Source organism: Pan paniscus, chromosome X (assembly GCF_029289425.2).
Source record: "Pan paniscus chromosome X, NHGRI_mPanPan1-v2.0_pri, whole genome shotgun sequence".
In the NCBI taxonomy this organism is placed as follows: domain Eukaryota; kingdom Metazoa; phylum Chordata; class Mammalia; order Primates; family Hominidae; genus Pan; species Pan paniscus.
This window is the reverse complement of record NC_073272.2, coordinates 71,532,682-71,550,870: the sequence shown is the minus strand read 5'-3', so window position 1 is coordinate 71,550,870 and position 18,189 is coordinate 71,532,682. Positions and strand designations below refer to the sequence as shown.

The 18,189-nt window shown below is 49.5% G+C and overlaps 1 protein-coding gene across 1 annotated transcript; it reads left to right on the top strand.

The window, feature by feature from the left end:
• The first annotated feature begins 2,391 nt into the window (after positions 1-2,391).
• On the top strand, positions 2,392-6,151 carry LOC100991983 (uncharacterized protein CXorf49-like). Its single transcript, XM_008969251.2, is given in 6 exon segments — positions 2,392-3,601; positions 4,196-4,354; positions 4,911-4,987; positions 5,268-5,313; positions 5,866-5,907; positions 6,014-6,151. Coding segments are annotated over 5 exon segments (1,533 nt in total). The 3' UTR covers position 5,907; positions 6,014-6,151.
• The last annotated feature ends 12,038 nt before the right edge of the window (positions 6,152-18,189 follow it).

Genomic DNA, 18,189 nt, shown 5'->3' with positions numbered 1-18,189 from the left:
TGCAGCTGACACCCACCAGCCAAACGAATGACCTTGAGCAAGTCCTGAACCTCTCTGTGCCCACTTCTCCACCTGTAAGAAGGTGGCAATAGCAGGCACTTCCACCTAAAACTGTCCCGAGTATGAGTTAACATGTAGCGATAAGGCCCAGAAGACAGCCAGGCACATAGTGAATGATGCATAAGTTGAGTTTCACGGATCCTGCCAAATTACCCTCCCAAGTGGCCGCCCTCCCCCTTTCCCCCAGCAAGTGAGCAAATGCACTGGTTTGCTCAGGACCTCTCCTACCCCCGGAATGGTTAAGCTCTCTAAGAGTCACAAACCTGCCGTGTGTAAATTGAGTTTTGATTTTAGTTTGCACCTTTAGGGTGAGTGATGGTGAGCATCTTTGGGGTATCCTAGACCATTGGTTGGACTTCTGGCATCGTTGAATAAACGACAGTGGGCTTGGGGAGGCTCTGGCCTGCCAAACCACCATACCCACATGCCAATCAACCCTTGTGGGCACATAGCCACGTGCCAATTTGATCACCTATTCTAAGAAAAAGAAAAAAAAAGGCATCCAAATTGCAAAGTAAGAAGCTCAATTATCTCTGCCTGCAGATGACATGATCTCATATGGAAAAAAACCCTAGCATACACTGCACCAAAAAACGTTCAAAGCCAATAGACAAAGTCAGCAAAATTGCAGAATGGAAAAGCAACATGCGAAAATCACTGGCATTTCTATGCCCTAACAACAAATTATCCAAAAAAGACACGCGGGAAACCAACATATTTAGAATACCAGGAAAAGAACAAAACCCTTCAGAATACATTTATCCAGGAAAGTGAAAGGTGTGCATAATGAAACTGACCAAACACTGATGAGAGACTCAGAAGACAAATAAATGGGTACACATCCTGTGCTCATGGTCGGGAAGACGGTTAACACGTCCGTGCCACCCAAAGCCGTTACAGGTTCAGCGTAAGTCCCTAGGAAAATGACAACAGGGTTTTTCGCAGCACTAGCAGAAACAACCCTGAAACTTCTGCTTCTTGACTGTGGGCCTCCCTGTCCATGTTCCTATCAGGTGCTGCCTCTTAGTGTGGAACGCAGGCTTGAAGCTCCTGTGCGCCGGGTGATTGGCGTGCATCATGACATTTACTCTCCCAAGCTGATGAGCTGGGGGTGGCACTCCCATTGACTCCTGCCTTACAGATGGGACACTGGGGCTCAGAGATGCGGCTCTCATTGGAAAGTAGGTGCCTGGCCAGAGGCGACAGGACAGGAAGCAATATCGTGAAAATGGCCATACTGCCCAAGGTAATTTACAGATTCAATGCCATCCCCATCAAGCTACCAATGACTTTCTTCACAGAATTGGAAAAAACTACTTTAAAGTTCATATGGAACCAAAAAAGAGCCCGCATTGCCAAGTCAATCCTAAGCCAAAAGAGCAAAGCTGGAGGCATCACACTACCTGACTTCAAACTATACTACAAGGCTACAGTAACCAAAACAGCATGGTACTGGTACCAAAACAGAGATATAGATCAATGGAACAGAACAGAGCCCTCAGAAATAATGCCGCATACCTACAACTATCTGATCTTTGACAAACCTGAGAAAAACAAGCAATGGGGAAAGGATTCCCTATTTAATAAATGGTGCTGGGAAAACTGGATAGCCATACACAGGAAGCTGAAACTGGATCCCTTCCTTACACCTTATACAAAAATCAAATCAAGATGGATTAAAGATTTAAACGTTAGACCTAAAACCATAAAAACCCTAGAAGAAAACCTAGGCATTACCATTCAGGACATAGGCATGGGCAAGGACTTCATGTCCAAAACACCAAAAGCAATGGCAACAAAAGCCAAAATTGACAAGTGGGATCTAATTAAGCTAAAGAGCTTCTGCACAGCAAAAGAAACTACCATCAGAGTGAACAGGCAACCTACAAAATGGGAGAAAATTTTCGCAACCTACTCATCTGACAAAGGGCTAATATCCAGGAAGAAAGAGATGGATGGAGAGCTCCAATGCACCCTGGCCCCAAGACCCGACCTGAGCACAACCACCCAGTCGAATGACAGGCGTCGGGGCAAACCAAGAGCCTGTGTCCTGACTGGTTAAAGCCCAGAGGCCCCGCCAAACAAAGGGAGCGCTGGTTGGCAGAGGGTGGACCAATGAGAAGGCACGGTGCAGGCTTCCAGGGTGCACAGAAGCCACCGATTTCGAGGACATCTCCTACTGCTGCCTAGGGAGAGGATGGCAGTGACCTGCAGGCCTTGCTGTTCCTGTCGCGTGGCCCCCTTGGCTGGGCTTGGCTGGGCTTGGCTCTTCCCTCCCACCGCTACCAGGACGACCGTCTCGCCACAGCCCAGGCTGCCTGGACTGGCGCCATGAGCTCTCCAGACGAGGTGTCCGTTTGGGGGGCCGGTTTTGGGCCGGAGGGAGGCGAGCAGGCTGGTGCTGGCATGGCCACTTCAGGAGCCCCTTGGGGCCACGGGAATGACCACGATCTCGATTTGGGGGTGCTGCACAGCAGCAAGGGCGAGGGCGAGGGCAACAGCAGGTTCACAGATCCCGAGGGCTTCAGCTTCGATTCTGAGAGCGAATTGACAGAGCAGGGAAGGGTGGTGCTCTGGGGCTGGGAAGGCCGGCCTGACACCGCAGTCGACAACCAAGGGGACCGTGTGGACTACTCGTCCTACCTGGCTGACAAGCCAGCTGCCATCGTGCCGCCGCCCAGCGTCCAGGGACACAAGTCCCCAGAAAGCGCCGCTGCCAAAGGGTCCGCTGACTTCTGGGCGGACCTGGAGGTCGATCCCAGTGGGAGAGGCGCCCTGGGCCCCAGCCCTGGAGAATGGGAGCAGGCCTCTGCAGGCCCTCTCCACCTTAGTGGGCCTGGGAGAACCCGGAAAAGCGGCTCGAAGAGCAGGTTGAGCGGCCACGTGGATCCCCAGCAGCCCTCCGCGAAAGGCCCCGCGGGGCACGACTCTGATTCCCCAGATGAGAGCAGCGACTTACCGCTGATGAGGGTGGGCATTCGCCGCAACGAAGGAAGCCAGGCCAAGCCCTGCAGCCCCAAGAAGCCAGCAGACACATCCAGACACGCAAGCTTCCACTGCAAGGAGAGTTACCTGCCCGTGCTGGGCCTTTTCCTGACCTCTGCTCCCTGCGGACTCACTCCAGTAGTAGAGAGGCCGGCTATGGGAGAGCTGGAGGACTCTTGCCAGAAGAAAATGCAGAGCAGGGCCTGGGGAAAGGTGGAGGTCAGGCCCAGCTGCTCAGGAGCTGCCGCTGGAGGGGCCCTGCCCCGGGGCCCTTCAAGGAGGAAGATAGCCCAGGAGAAGAAGTCCCTAGGGGGTGCCTCTCAACTGGCCCCTGGAAGAGCCTTTCCTGCCTGCGGAGAGAAACTCTCAGCCACTCCCCCGGAAACGGCCACCTTCCCGCTATTGTCTGGTGTGCGGCCGCAGGGGATGTCCAAGAAACCCTAAAAGCCTAAGCACAGCAGCCCTGGGAAGAAACCAGCAGGAAGGAAGACCAGGGAGTCCCAGGCTGCGGCCAGAGAAGATAATGACCCAAATAGAGATGAGGTCCCAAGGTCCCACGGAAGTAAGCCTTGGGACTTCTTGCCCTCCTCTCCCTTTTCACCCTCCTACTCCTCTGGTCTCCCCCCACGCCTCCTGTCTTCCAGCACACGCCTGTTTACCCATGTCCCCTCTGTCCCTTGCTCCAGGGTTGTCATCAGGAGCCCAGGCACACTAGAATGCCCTATCGGGGTCTTCGTCGTAGGGGCACACTTTAAGGGGAGCACTTGGTATGTGACCGGCATGCCTGTGGACACTCGGCAGGGGTCCTGCTTCCTCCTCCATGGAGGAGCTGGGATGGAAGGCAGGGCTGGCAGCTGATTTGGATGGGGTGAGCTCTTAAAGTGTGGGCTGCAAAGCTGGGGCACCTAGGCTCATCAACTTCCTGATTCCTCCTTCCTTAGCTGTTGCCTGAGCCACCTGGCAGGCGGCCCGGGCTATCTCAGTATCCCCAGTGTTTTCCCTGGCTGGCCTCTGCCTCCTGGCCTGGGGCTGACTAAGGTAGAAAGTGCTAATGAGATTAGGCTACGGAGTCTCCATTTTACCACAATCCCTCCCAACATGTACTCACCACCCACCCCCACCGCCAGCCTGACTCAGAAATTTCTGTTTTAGCTTCCCACACACAGGCCAGGGCTGCCTCGCCTGTCTGTGCGTCATGGAGAATTCAACAGTGGCGACCCCATCATCAGAACTCCCCAAATTCTGGGAAGTTCAGAGCCCTCGGCCTGCAGCCCGGGAGGCCTCGTGCCCAGACGCCATGCACCCTCCGGTGAGTCTTGCGGGTTTGATAGGGGTGGAGGGGAGAGGGGTCGGGAGGGAAACCTCTGGCTCTGTCGCTTCTGGGGGCTCAGCCTTATTCCCAGCCTTCCCTGCCCACCTAGGCAGCTGTCCCACGGGGAAACGGGGTGTTGACGGGGTGTTGACCCCACATCGTCCTCTCTGAGTGGGGTTTGTGTGGTGGGGGGCGATTTGGAGCAGCGCCCCACACTCCAGCTCTGGAAGGAGACTTTCCGCAGTACTGAGCCCTTTTCTGTTAAGTCCTGCTCAGCCACACTGGCCCTCCCAGGGCCTGGCTGTGGCTGCCGCGCTGCTGGAGTCCAACCCGGAGTCACAACGCTAGGGGGCCACAGGTGCAGATGGGCTCACACTGGGGAACAGTGAAGGCAGTCCCAGAGGACTGTCTCTGGGACAGTCTGTTGGAGTTGCTGGGCAGAGCAGGGGCAATGTGTTGCCAGCAGAGGGTGATGGTGCCTCACTTTAGACCTTGCTAGGCCTTTTCCAACTCACTGGGAGTCTTGGAAGCTGGGTTTTGTGTTCTCTTTCAGGTGACCAGCTGCCACCTGTCCATCCTCCAAGACCGGAAAGGCAGCAGCAGCCCCTGGGAGCCCAGGGCTGTCCTCGGGTAATGCTTTGTGTGGCTCTTAGAAATAGAGGTCCACACTAGATGGTGGGATCCATGTCCAGGTTAAACTGACTTCTGTGTCCCCCAACCCCCCGCCTCCACCTTCCACACCCCACGGAGAGAGGGTGCCTCCTTTCCATTGAGGATTCTGTGCCAACCCACCTCACCACTGGGCTGCAGGCTATGGGGTCTGTAAGGGCTGGGGGAGAGAGGGAGGCCGGGGAGAGAGCAGACCAGAATTGACTAACCATTTTTCTTCCTCTGGTGTCTGCTGGTCTAGTGCATCCAGCTGCAGAGGGAAATTGATGACCTTACACAGCAACTAGGTATGACGGAGCCCTGGCCGGGGCAGGGATGGACAGCAGTGTCTTTCTGCAGGTGCCGGGGGCAGGGGTGGGCTGCAGATACAGGAAGCGTCACTGGGACTGACTTTCCCTTGGGGAAGAGAACCAAGCAAACCCTGGCCCTGGAGCCTTCTGTGCCTTTCCAGCTAGGGGTGTGCACAGACAGCAATGTGTCGTCTGAACTCTGTGTACACTTTGTCCATGAGTCCCAGAGATCTTCTCTTAGGACAGTTAGAGATACTGCATGTGTTTTCCCTTTAACTGCTGCCTGGTAAGGCTTATATGGTGTTTGCTTGCTGGCTGGCTTATCTGTCTTTGAAACACATTCTGAACGGTTCTGGGATGGCCCAGCACCTGAGAACCACTTTCCCGCTTAGAAGGCATTTCCACATTTAATTCAGGTGATGGGTGGGTGAGTCAGTCCCAGGGCTGGTGGGGTTTCTGGTTGCAGAGCTAGGTGGTTCCCCACAGGGGCAGGGGGTGGGTTTCTGTTTCCCTGGGTCTGGAGTGCCTGGTTCTGCCTCTCTGTTTCAGCGGCCATGCAGTCCTTCACTGACAAGTTCCAGGACCTTTGAAGTAAGTGTTGCACACACCATGCCCCTTCCCACAATCCCGGTAGCTTAGGAGGGCTGTGGGCTGGCCCTGGCTGGGGGCCCGTCCCTGAGCCTGCTCTGTTTCACAGGTTGGAGCCAGCGTCCGGAGCTGCAGCCAAGCGAGTTTCCTCCTTATCCTCCTTAGCCAGGGCTTTTTCTCTTCCGCTGCATTTGCCCCCTTCCCAACGCAGTTCAAAGCAGTGTGAAATAAAGTCATTCTCATATTCTGTGGTCTGTGGTCTGCCCTCTCTGCGATTGTTGGGAGTGTTGGGGGATTCGGTGTGTTGCTGCCTTCCCTGGCGCTTGAAGAACAATTCCCCTGGTGCTCTGTGGTGGGCCCTCTCCCTGCGGGACTCCTGGGCTGGCCTCTGAGCAGCAGCCCTGCACTCGGGCTCATCATAGTGCCCTGGGTCTAGGTGCTGTGGGGGCCCTGCCTGGCCACAGCAGCATTTCCTGCCTTTACCTTACACGCCTTGCTCATGGTCCCACCTCTTCTCCTCCTACTTCGGGGTCTCACAAGTCCCCTTCTTCAGCGCTATTCTCCCTCCCCTTCTACAGGAACTGATGCCCTCCTAGAACCATGGTCTTTCTCTCCTTTTCTCCTGCAGTTCACTGTCCCGGTTCTACCCTGTCACTGTCCTTTCCGTTGTGAGCATCCTTGCTCTCCCACGTGGCTTGACGCCGGTGGTCTTTCCTGCACGGTTATTTCCGTGCTGTTGAGGAACACGTTGGAGCTTATCCTCCCACTGAGGAGACCAGTCCCCTTTCTGGAGCCATTATGTCCCTCTGGTGCCACCACACACATGGTCAGGTCATCTGGGCCAGAAACCGGGTGGCATCCTCAGTTCCTCTTAGCCCTCATATTTGAATCTCAGTTACCAAATCCCATCAGGTCTCCTCCTTCGTTTCAGTAGCCAGGTGGAGGCAGAAGCCACATCCCTGTGGGTGGCTGAGCCAAAGGGAAGGTACATGGAGTGCCGAAGAAAAGGGCAGGGTAGTCTCTTGGTTGGAGGTGGGGGCACTGAGTCTGTTCTGGTGCCTGTGAGCCAACCTGGTAGAAACTGCTACACGGAAGGTGGCTTTCTCATCCTTGGTGTCCTATAGGCGGCCAACAGCCCCTTCTGCAGCCAGTCGACTCCATACCCTTGATTTGAAAATGGCAAGCTGCCTTCCAGGGCAAGTCTCAGGTTTTCGTGGACGTGATATTTCCGCATCCCTGGTTAGTCTTTCAGACCGCCTCTCGAGGTCACACGAGATTTCCTTGGGTTCCCTGTTCTTCCTTCACCCTCCCTGACAGTTGGGATCACCTGCTTCCTTCAGCCAGAATCCTGGGCTGGGCAGGCCCCAGATTCGGGCACAGATTCTGGTTCCAGTGAGGGGGTGTGTGTATGTTCTGCCAGCTCCCATCTCTAAGAGACTGGGTGTTGAACAGACGAAGACAATAGAAATGCAGATACCATTCAAGGTTAGCGTGTGTATGTGTGCGTGTGCCCCTGCATGCACCTGCTTGGGAATCAAATTAATCATGGGTGCTGTCCCTTGAGGGAGAAAGGGCTAATTGACCGAGTGGAGGCAGTGATGAAGGATACCTGAAGGATGCAATGCGCAAAAGCAGGGCTGGGATCCACTTTTTACAAGACGTGTTGTTCAATTCTAACACCTGGAAGGCTGTGGAGTGGGACAAATGGGACTTCTCCAAACACAGAGATGGGTGTCGGGGCTCTCAGAATGCTGGAGGTGCCACAGTAGGCTCCCGATCCTCCGCGGGATGGATGGGATGTCTCAGCACTCCCGTGTGTGGGTGCAGTGATAATACCTCAGAGTCGCTGGTTGGTGCCTCGTCTAGGAAGTAGGGAGCCCCCATGGGAGGGTGCCACGACGCCAGCTAACGGAGACACAGGCAAGACAGACAGTGAGGGTGGAAAGCGGGAAAGCGGGACTGCCCTGGGACAGCTGGTCGGGTTCGGTACCTGCCTTCCCCCATACTCTCTCTGTGTCTCCCTGCTGGGCTCGTGGTGTGAGCTCAGTGAGGGGGACCATCACGCACGTGGTGGGCCAATCACAGGGCTCAGAGCTGGAAACCAATGGTGGTGGGGACCTATGCTATCTGCCTCAAACCCCTAGCCTGAGATGGTTGGCTTGATTCCTTGGGCCAAGGCTTTGACCCTGAAACAGATGGTTGTTTCTTGGGAGGATAACACAGAGGGCTGAGATCTGGGGAGGACGTCTGTTAGGAACTCTCCAGCTTGGGTTTTTGCCACTGGAGACACCTACGCAGGTTCTGGTTGGGTGAGAACTCCAGCCCCAGGCACTGCCCCGGGGGCCATGGGCCATGGTCAACAGGGTGTGGAAGGGGAGAAGCCTGTGGACGGAGTCGTGGAAGGCGAGAACCCATCCCTCAGTGGCTGGATTTGGCAGCCCCACCTCTCAGCAGACCACCTCGGTTCCATATTCAGACCACCTTCTGCACAATAATGGGGCTGTAACATGTATACCCTAGGCCATGGTCGGGCGGAGCCTTCCAGTTCTATGGGAAATAAGTGCAGAATCTGAGGCTCCTCAGATTAGAGGAATCCATTTGGGCCCCAGTGGAGAGGAGGTTGAACCCCTCCCCTCATTCAGTGCCTCCCTCTTGCTTTTCTCTCAAGTCTCCTCTCTCACCAAGAGGAATGTGGGGTCCGGCCTGGAGAGCCTTAGACCCCCTCCTGCCTTGTCCTGCCACTCAGCTCAGACGGGCTCCAGAGGTCTGCCGAGCTGCGTGCCTCCCCTTGATGCAGCCACAGTGGCGGAGCCCTGAGCAGAATCCCACCTGCACTCAGTGCCAGAGCTCCCACTGGTACATTTCCAGATGAGACCTCTTACTCCATTGGCCGAAAAGAGCATCTCCCCTTCAGGCTCCAGCTGGATTTGAAGGTGTGTGAGTCTCCTCACACACATGCCAGACAGAGTCCCCAAGGGTGGCCGTCCAGGCTGTGGTGGAGTCTCAGGGCACTGCACACGGGAATGTGAGATGGCAATCATAGGATCATAGTGGTCTTGGTGAGTAACAGGATGAACTTTAGCCTGCCTGGAACACAATCCTGGGTGAACTCGGACAACCTCATGCCCATCTGTCCTCAACCTGCACGCCAAGATCTCTTCCTTTCTCCCACACTTTTTCTCATCATCCATTTCCTTGAAGGATGAAGCCAACACTCATGTTTGCCAGGTACGGCTGCGTAGGCTGTGGCCACCAGGGTGGCCATGCAAACACTATATGCAGGAATCCAGGGTGCCCAGTTCAGATGATCCAGCATGAACGGCTCCCCTGTGGTTGTGCAATGTTGAAGTCCAGGTCACTACCATGCAGAGCAAGGAGCAGAAGGCTGGCAGGGTGTTGGAGCCCTCTTGCTGGCCCCACCCTGATCACTACTTCCCGTTTTGCATACTCCTCCAGAAGTAATCACTCTGCTGACTTTCCCAATAATCACTCACTTTCTTTTAAAGGATTAATAATTTCCATTTAATAACCCTCACCAAGATATAAAAGTTAGAGGCAGTTAAATGTAAAATTATATTTTTTAAACAATACACACACACACACGTACAAACACACACACACACACACACGGAGAGAACTCAGAAGTTGACCATTTGACAAATAGTTATAAGGTGATCAAGCCACGTAACTACTACCCAGGTTATGAATCTGTACATTGCAGCTTCGGAGAGTTGCGGTCAGAATGTCTTTCCCTAAAGGAAGCCAAATGCACATGCTACCTACTATGTGATTCCATTTATATGACATTCTGGAAAAGGCAAAAACTATAGGAGCAGAAAACAGATTGGTGGTTGCCAGGGTCTGAGGGTTAAGACCAGGATTTCACTACCAGAGGGCGTGAGGGAACCTGGCGGGGATGGCGATGCTCTATATCTATATATCTTGTGATGGTGTTTCCACAGCTGTATGCATTTAGAAAATTCCATAGACCTGTGTGTAAGTTATAGCCCAATAGTCCTGACTTTTTAGAAAAAAAATTGTCAGCAATACATCTCGAAAGGAAATTGACACTTAGTCAATAATTTTGTGACTACGAAGAGCGTGTTTCTCTCCCCTAATCTGTTAATGTGGAGAATTATAGCATTTTATTTTCTGAAAGGAAATTAAGTTCATATTTCTAGGATGAAGCTAATATTTGTCATGCCACATTAGGTATTTTCCTTTTTATATCCTGTAGGCTTCTGTGTGCTAAGATTCTGGTTCTGATTTTTGCTTCTATGTCATGAGCATGTGATTGATCTGCAATGTTTCTCTAAGTATCCTTGAAGTATTTGGTATCGAGGTTATGCCAAGCTCATAGAGTGAGTTGAGGATTGTTCCTCTTTTTCAATTTTCTGCACGAGTTTGTGTCAAACGGAAGAGACATATTCCTAGGATGTTTTTCAGAATGTGGTGGGGAATCCTGGAGTTTGTTAGTGGAAAGCCTTTGACTACTCATATCTTTCTGTAATGATTCTGGAACGGTTCAGGTTGGCTGTTCTTTCTTGTGTCAGTTTTGGCGGGTTTTGTTTCCTAGCGATTGGCGACCTTTTTCTTTGTTTTCAAACTGACTGGAATAAAATGGTCCATAATATCCCCCTTCATCTCAGATTGCATTTGTTTAAATTTCAAAGCCACAGAAGAGTTGCAGGGAAAGCACAAGGAGCACTCATACGTATATTCTTCTACTGGATCCTGCAGTTTTTAACATTTTCTCACATTTGCTTTATCCCTCCCTCCAACCCATCCCCTGTCTTTCTCTGTGTGTGCGCATATTTTCCATTACTTTGTGGAACCATTTGAGATCCATTTGAATCATTAAGATCCATCATCCCTAAATACTGTAGCATGTATCACCTACGAGAAAGCATGGTCTTTCACAAAACCTTAATGCCTTCATCACACTCAGGAAATGTAACATTGAGACCACACAATTCTCTACTGTATGATCACATGAAACATTTTCCGATTGTCCCCATGGTCCCATAGTATCCCTCATAGCTGCTTTCTAACAAAATTCTCTTTCCAACCAAACATCATGCTTTGCACTTAGTTGTCAAGTCTCTTTTGAGACAGGGTCACCCTCTGTTACCCAGGCTGGCGTGTAGTGTCGCAAACCTAGCCCACTGCAGCCTTGAGCTCCCAGGCTCAAGCTATCTTCCCGCCTCAGCCTCCTGAGTAGCTTGGACTACAGGCATGCACCACCATGCCCAGCTAATTTTTAAAATATATTTTGTAGAGACTTGGTTTCACTGTGTTGCCCAGGCTGGTCTGGAACTCCTGAGCTCCAGCTGGGTCTCCCAAAATGTTAGTATTACAGGCGTGAACCATGGTGCCTGGCCCGTCAAGTCTCTTCAGTGTCCTTTAAAGTGTGCTTTAAAGCAATGTTTAAAATTTGCTTTAAACCAGTGCAGTTGTCAGGAAGCCCTTGAACTTGGGTTTGTTGAATGTCTTCCTTGTGATTAGACTCAGGTAGGTTTAACATTTTTGGCAGGACTACTCCGTAGTAGATGTGCTGGCCTTCTTGGAGCATGACTTCAGCAGATTCTCCATGTTGGTTTGTCTTATGACTGGTGATGTTCATCTTGACCATGTGGTCAGGGCACTGTTCCAAATTACTCCATTGTGAAGGTGCCATCTTTTCTTTGTATTGAATTAGCCATGTGCTGTTACTGCATGAGCACTGTGTGAATATACAGTACCCACACAATATCCTCTTTGTATCTTTTGGATGCTTGCATATGATATGGTTTGGATCTGTGTCCCCACCAAGTCTCATGTCAAATTGTAACTTCTAATGTTGGAGGTGGGGCCTGGTGGGAGGTGACTGGATCATGGGGCTGAATCTTCAGGAATGGTTTAGCAGCATCCACTTGGTGCTGTCCTCATGGTGGCGAGTGAGTTCTCATGAGTCTGGTTGTTTAAAAGTGTGTGACACCTCCCCCTGCTCTCTCTCTTGCTCCTGCTCCTACCATGTAACACGTACCTGCTCCTGTTTTGCCTTCCGCCATGATAGCAAGCTTCCTGAGTCCTCCCAGAAGCAGAAGTCACTACACTTCCTGTACAACCTGCAGAACCCTGAGCTTTTCTGTATAAATGGCTCAGTCTTGGGTATTTCTTTATAGCAGCACGAGAGCGGACGTAAAATCATTTGTGCTTGTTTCTCCCTTTTCTTTCCTGATAGCTGTGCCCTTCCCCCTTATTTTCTTGACCAGTCTCAAAAGACTTTTACCAATTTCATTCTTCTTCCAAACACCCAACTGGTTTTGTGATCCTTATGCTTACTTCCCCTTTCACTGATTTCTGCTTTTACCTTGATTATTTCCTTCTACTTTAGTTGGTTTTATCTTGTAACTTTTTCTCATTAATTGTATGCTGTCCTATTTTATATGGTTTGGCTGTGTCCCCACCCAAATCTCAACTTGAATTGTGTCTTCCAGAATTCCCACGTCTTGTGGGAGAGACCCAGGTGAAGGTAATTGAATCATGGGTGCCGGTCTTTCTCATGCTATTCCTGTGATAATGAATAAGTCTCACGAGATCTAATGGGTTTATCAGGAGTTTCCACTTCTGCTTCTTCCTCCTTTTCTCTTGCCGCCACCATATAAGAAGTGCTTTCACCTCCCGCCATGATTCTGAGTCCTCCCCAGCCATGTGGAATTGTAAGTCCAATTAAACCTCTTTTTCTTCCCAGTCTTGGTATGTGTTTATCAGCAGTGTAAAAACTGACTAATCTACTAAATTGGTACCAGTAGAGTGGGGCGTTGCTGAAAAGATATCTGAAAATGTGGTAGCAACTTTGGAACTGGGTAATAGGCAGATGTTGAAACAGTTTTGAGGCCTCAGAAGAAGATAGGAAAATGTGGGAACATTTGGAACCTCCTAGAGACTTGTTGAATGGCTTTGCCCAAAATACTGATAGTGATATGGACAATAAGGTCCAGGCTGAGGTGGTCTCACATGGAGATGAGGAACTTTTTGGGAACTGGAGTAAAGGTGACTCTTGTTAGGTTTTAGTAAAGAGACTCGTGGCATTTTGCCCCTGCTCTAGAGATTTGTGGAACTGTGAACTTGAGAGAGATGATTTAGGGTATCCAGTGGAAGAAATTTCTGAGCAGCAAAGGATTCAAAGGGTGACTTGGGTGCTGTTAAAAGCATTCGGTTTTAAAACAGAAACAGAGCACAAAAGTTCAGAAAAGTTACAGCCTGACAATACAGTAGAAAAGAAAAACCAATTTTTTGAGGAGAAATTCAAGCCGGCTGCAGAAATTTGCACAAGGAGCAAGAAGCCTAATGTCAATCCCCAAGACCCTGGGGAAAATGTCTCCAGGCCATGTCAGAGACCTCCAAGGCAGCCCCTCCCATCCCAGGCCTGGAGGCTCATGAAAGTGGTTTCATGGGCTGGTCCCAGGGTTTCCGTGCAGTATGCAGCTAGGGATTTGATGCCCTGTGTCCCAGCCACTCCAGCCATGTCTGAAAGGGGCCAGTGTAGAGCTCAGGCTGTGGCTTCAGAGGGTGGAAGCCCCAAGCCTTGGCAGCTTCCATCAGGTATTGAGCCTGTGGCTGCACAGAAGTCAAGAATTTAGGTTTGGGAACCTCTGCCTAGATTTCAGAAGATGTATGGAAATGCCTGGATGCCCAGGCAAAAGTTTGCTGCAGAGGCGGACCCCTTACGGAGAACCTCTGCTAGGGCAGTGCAGAAGGGAAATGTGGTATCGGAGTCCCCAAACAGAGTCCCTACTGGGGGACTGCCTAGCGGAGCTGTGAGAAGAGGACCACTGTACTCCAGACCCCAGAATGGTAGATCCACTGACACCTTGCACTGTGCTCCTGGAAAAGCTGCAGACACTCAATGCTAGCCCGTTAAACCTGCCAGGAGGGAGGCTGTATCCTGCAAAGCCACAAGGGCGGAGTTACCCAAGACCATGGGAACCCACCTCTTGCATCAGTGTGGCCTAGATGTGAGACCTGGAGTCAAAGGAGATAATTTTGGAGCTTTAAAATTTTACTGCCCTGCTGGATTTTGGACTTGTATGGGCCCCGTAACCTCTTTATTTTGGCCAATTTCTCCCATTTGGAATGGCTGTATTCACCAAATACTTGTATGCCCACTGTATCTAGGAAGTAACTAGCCTTTGATTTTACAGGCTCATAGGCGGAAGGGACTTGCCTTGTCTCAGATGATACTTTCAACTGTGGACTTTTGGGTTAATGCTGAAATGAGCTGAGACTTTGGGGGACTGTTGGGAAGCCATGATTAATTTTGAAATGTGAGGACATGAGATTTGGAGGGGCCGGGGCAGAATGATATGGTTTGGCTGTGTCCCCATCCAAATCTCAACTTGAATTGTATCTCCCAGAATTCTCACATGTTGTGGGAGGGATCCAGGGGAAGGTAATTGGATCATGGGGGCTGGTCCTTCCTGTGCTATTCTTGTGATAGTGAATAAGTCTCATGAGATCCGATGGGTTTATCAGGGGTTTCTACTTTTTGTTCTTCCTCTTTTTCTCTTGCCGCCAACATGTAAGAAGTGCTTTCACCTCCCGCCATGATTCTGAGGCCTCCCCAGGCATGTGGAAGTGTAAGTCCAATTAAACCTCTTTTTCTTCCCAGTCTGGGGTATGTCTTTATAAGCCGTGTGAAAACAGGCTAATACACTCTTTTAAATATGTGCTTTTAGCAGCCTACACGTCCCCCTCAGGACTCCTTTGCTTGTGCCAACAAGGGTTTATGAGTAGTATTTTTGTAATCATCCAGTTCCAAATATGGGAAACAACAAATATTACAACTTCCATGGGATCCATACATTGTGGTGTGTTCATACAATAGAATACTATTTCAACACTTCATCTAGGAAGTGCTAGATGAGGAATCAAAAGACCTGGCTCTCTCCAGACTTGCTGAAAAGCACTTCCCCTTTCAGAACCTCCATTTCTCCATCTGTGAAAAGAGAAGGATGGCATGGAACAGTGCTTCTCAACCTGAGGTCTATGAACTTTCTGAAAAAGTGAAAGTACAAAGTACTCCTCTACTGAATAATAGGCATGAGTCTTACAAAGATAACATTGAGGGAAAGAAGCAAGTAACAACACGGACATGTTTAATGATTCCATTCCTATAACTTCAAATGACAGGCAACACTAACCTACCTTGTTGAAGAATGCATACTTAGGGTATAAAACCATAGAGAAGAGCAAGGAAAGGACAATCAGAAAAGTCAGGATGTTGGTTTCCCCTTGGAGTAGGAGTGGGGCTGAGCTCAGGCAGGGACACCCCAGGAGGCTCTGGGGGATGCTGGCGGTGTTCTCCTCTGGGACCTAAGGGAGCGTTCCCGTACAGGTGCACTTGATAATCATTTATTAAACTATACACATAGATTGTGATGTTTTCTTTCCATACGTTGCCTGCCACCATAGGCGGAGAAAACAATAGTGCTAAGGGAAATAACTTGCGTTAAACAGGTAAGTATTTTATAACTAGAAGAATAACCAAAATTATTTTTGCTACTTATAGAAAATCTCCTTGAGAGTAGTAATATCAGTTTATTGATAATAATAGCTTTATTTTCAGCTTCTCGTAAATTTCTCTAAACATCATAGGAATGATACATAATTGTGATATTAATTTTGACTTTTTAGTAAATATTTTATATTTGGATGGTAAGTTTTCATTCAGAATTTGTGATTTTGTGCTGGAACCCCATGAATTTGGTAACTTGATACAGTTTCTCAGGGGAGATTTGTCACCTCCCATCCACTTAACTGTCAGAGGTGGAGGACCAAGAACTGGAGAAAAATAAATGACCAAAAAAAAATCTAAAAAGATGTGCCTTCAATGTAATACATTAATTTGACCAGGTGAGGGCAGTGCCGTTTTAAGCTGTTTGCTGGGAAGCTAGTAGCGGCGGCTGGTGATTTCATGCCTTTTCAATTTGTCCTTTTCTCTAAGGTTAGCTGCTGGGATTGAAAGGGCCATTTGTGCCAATGAAGGTGGAAGCAGGGTTGGCAATTCTTCTGATGGGCTGCATCTCCTTTGCCCGCTTGGCACTTCCATCTTAACACCAACCTTGCCAACAGCTTTCCCCAGCAACTCTTTTCTTCCTCTTTCTTCTCCTCAGGCCCAACTAAGACCACTGATGTGCTACACAAAGCACTGGACCCTGACAGACAGAGTGATAGCAGGCTGGAGTGTGCAGCCCTTTGGGGCCTTATTGTTTGTTGCAACTTTCATGGGATGGGATCAATACATTGTGGTGTGTTCATACAATGGAGTACTATTTCAGCAGCGTAAAAGTACAAAGTACTCCTCTACAGAATAATAGGCAAAGCCAGAGGCATTTTCCTAAAAAGTCAGCCTCCATCCCAGGATGAGTTTCCCCTGCTTTTGTTTCTAGTCTTGTACTCCTCCAGAGTGGCTTGAGTGAAGGCTCCACACTAGTTTGTGGCTTTAATACAGTCAAGTAGGAAGAATGTTATGGTTATTTATTTCATCGATTGATGAAATAAAATAAAAACTCTTCTCTGGGGCCAGGCGCAGTGGCTCATGCCTGTCTGGGAGGCCAAGGCAGGAGGATCACTTGAGCTCAGGAGTTCGAGACCAGCCTGGCCAACATGGCAAAACCCTGCCTCTACGAAAATTACAAAAAATTAGGCAAGTGTGGTGCCGCATGCCTGTAGTTCCAGCCATTTGCGGGGCTGAAGGGGTAGGATCACTTGAGCCTGCAAGGTAGAGCCTGGCAGTGAGCCGACGAAATCACCACTGCACTCCAGACTGGATGACAAAGTGAGACCCTGCCTCAAACAAACACACAAAACAAAACAAAACAAAACAAAACAACAAACAAACTATTCTCTGGTTCTCTGGGGGCCACCCCTCTGCTTAGAGATAAATAGCATTTCCCATGATAAGTACTGCTCCATTCTCTGATTCCATTATTTAGAAGTCCAGCAACTGTAAGGACTTACTTAAGGGCGAATGAGAAGCAGAAATCAAGGAACCACTTACGTTGAAACTTTACTTTAAATTACTACTTAAGTAAAGGGTCTTCTCAGATTCTCGTTAGGGACTTTTCATCTACATTTTCTTTGAGACAGGGCCCCCACCCTCTCACCCAGGCTGGAGTGCAGTGACATGCTCATAGCTCACTCCAGCCTCAAACTCTTGGGCTCAAGCCATCCTCCTACCTCAGCCTTCCAAAGTGCTGGAATTCCAGGTGCGAGGCAGCACACCCAGCCTTTTTCATCCCTTTAGACTACATTTTCTTTATTGCTAATTCTATCATACCATTAGAAGAAATTTGAGGGAAAAAATAATTTTGTCCATAATTCTAGGACCCAAACACCTCAACTGATTTTTTTTCTCCATGGTTCCTGCTCTAAGATCATAGAAGTACAGAATATTGAAACTAGAAGAACTCTTGGAGAAATTTAACAGGCCAACTCATGGTCAGTGTGCAAGTGAGGAATCTAAGAGCTGGAGGAGCAGTGCCATGTCAAGGCCACCAGATAGTTCAAGGCTGCGTCTCCTCAGTCTCCATTTTGTCCTTCAGCAGGGCAGAAACCACTCTATCTCCTCATACGCAGGCCTCATGTGGATTGATATCAAAGTTGGTGCAGCTTCTTCCCAACCTCTTGACTAGTTCTAAGCACTACAATATATCCCATTTGCTGTCAGTTACAGCTAGAGCCAGATTAACCCATGACAGCATCTTGGGTGAAGGAGCAGCTATTGTCTTTACTCCATCCAGAGGACCTGTGGTGTGCTGGGGTCACCCAGGATGGTTGTCTCTTGGTATTGTACAGTTCTGTACAGGCACAACAGATGGTAGAATAAGGTGAAACAAGCACTAGATGAGGAGTCAAAAGAACTGGCTCTCTCCTAACCTGCTGAAAAGCACTTCCCCTTTCAGAACCTCCATTTCTCCGTCTGTGAAAACAGAAAGGTGGCCTGGAACAGTGCTTCTCAACCTGGGGTCCATGAACTTTCGGAAATTGTGTGCAGAGTTGTGGGAGGTGGTGTATGCAGTCTCCTAGGAAGAGTGTATAGAGCTTTCATCCCATTCAACAATACTGAAGGCAAACCATGCAAATTTTTACTTTCATAAGTTTGTATCAGTTAATTGTGATATATTCATATGATGGAGTACCTTTTTTTTTGCAGTGGAAATGTACTGGGTATTCTTAGGAATGCTATCTGTTTTTAAGAAAAGTCCATTACCAATATATAACAAATTACATAAAGTTAAA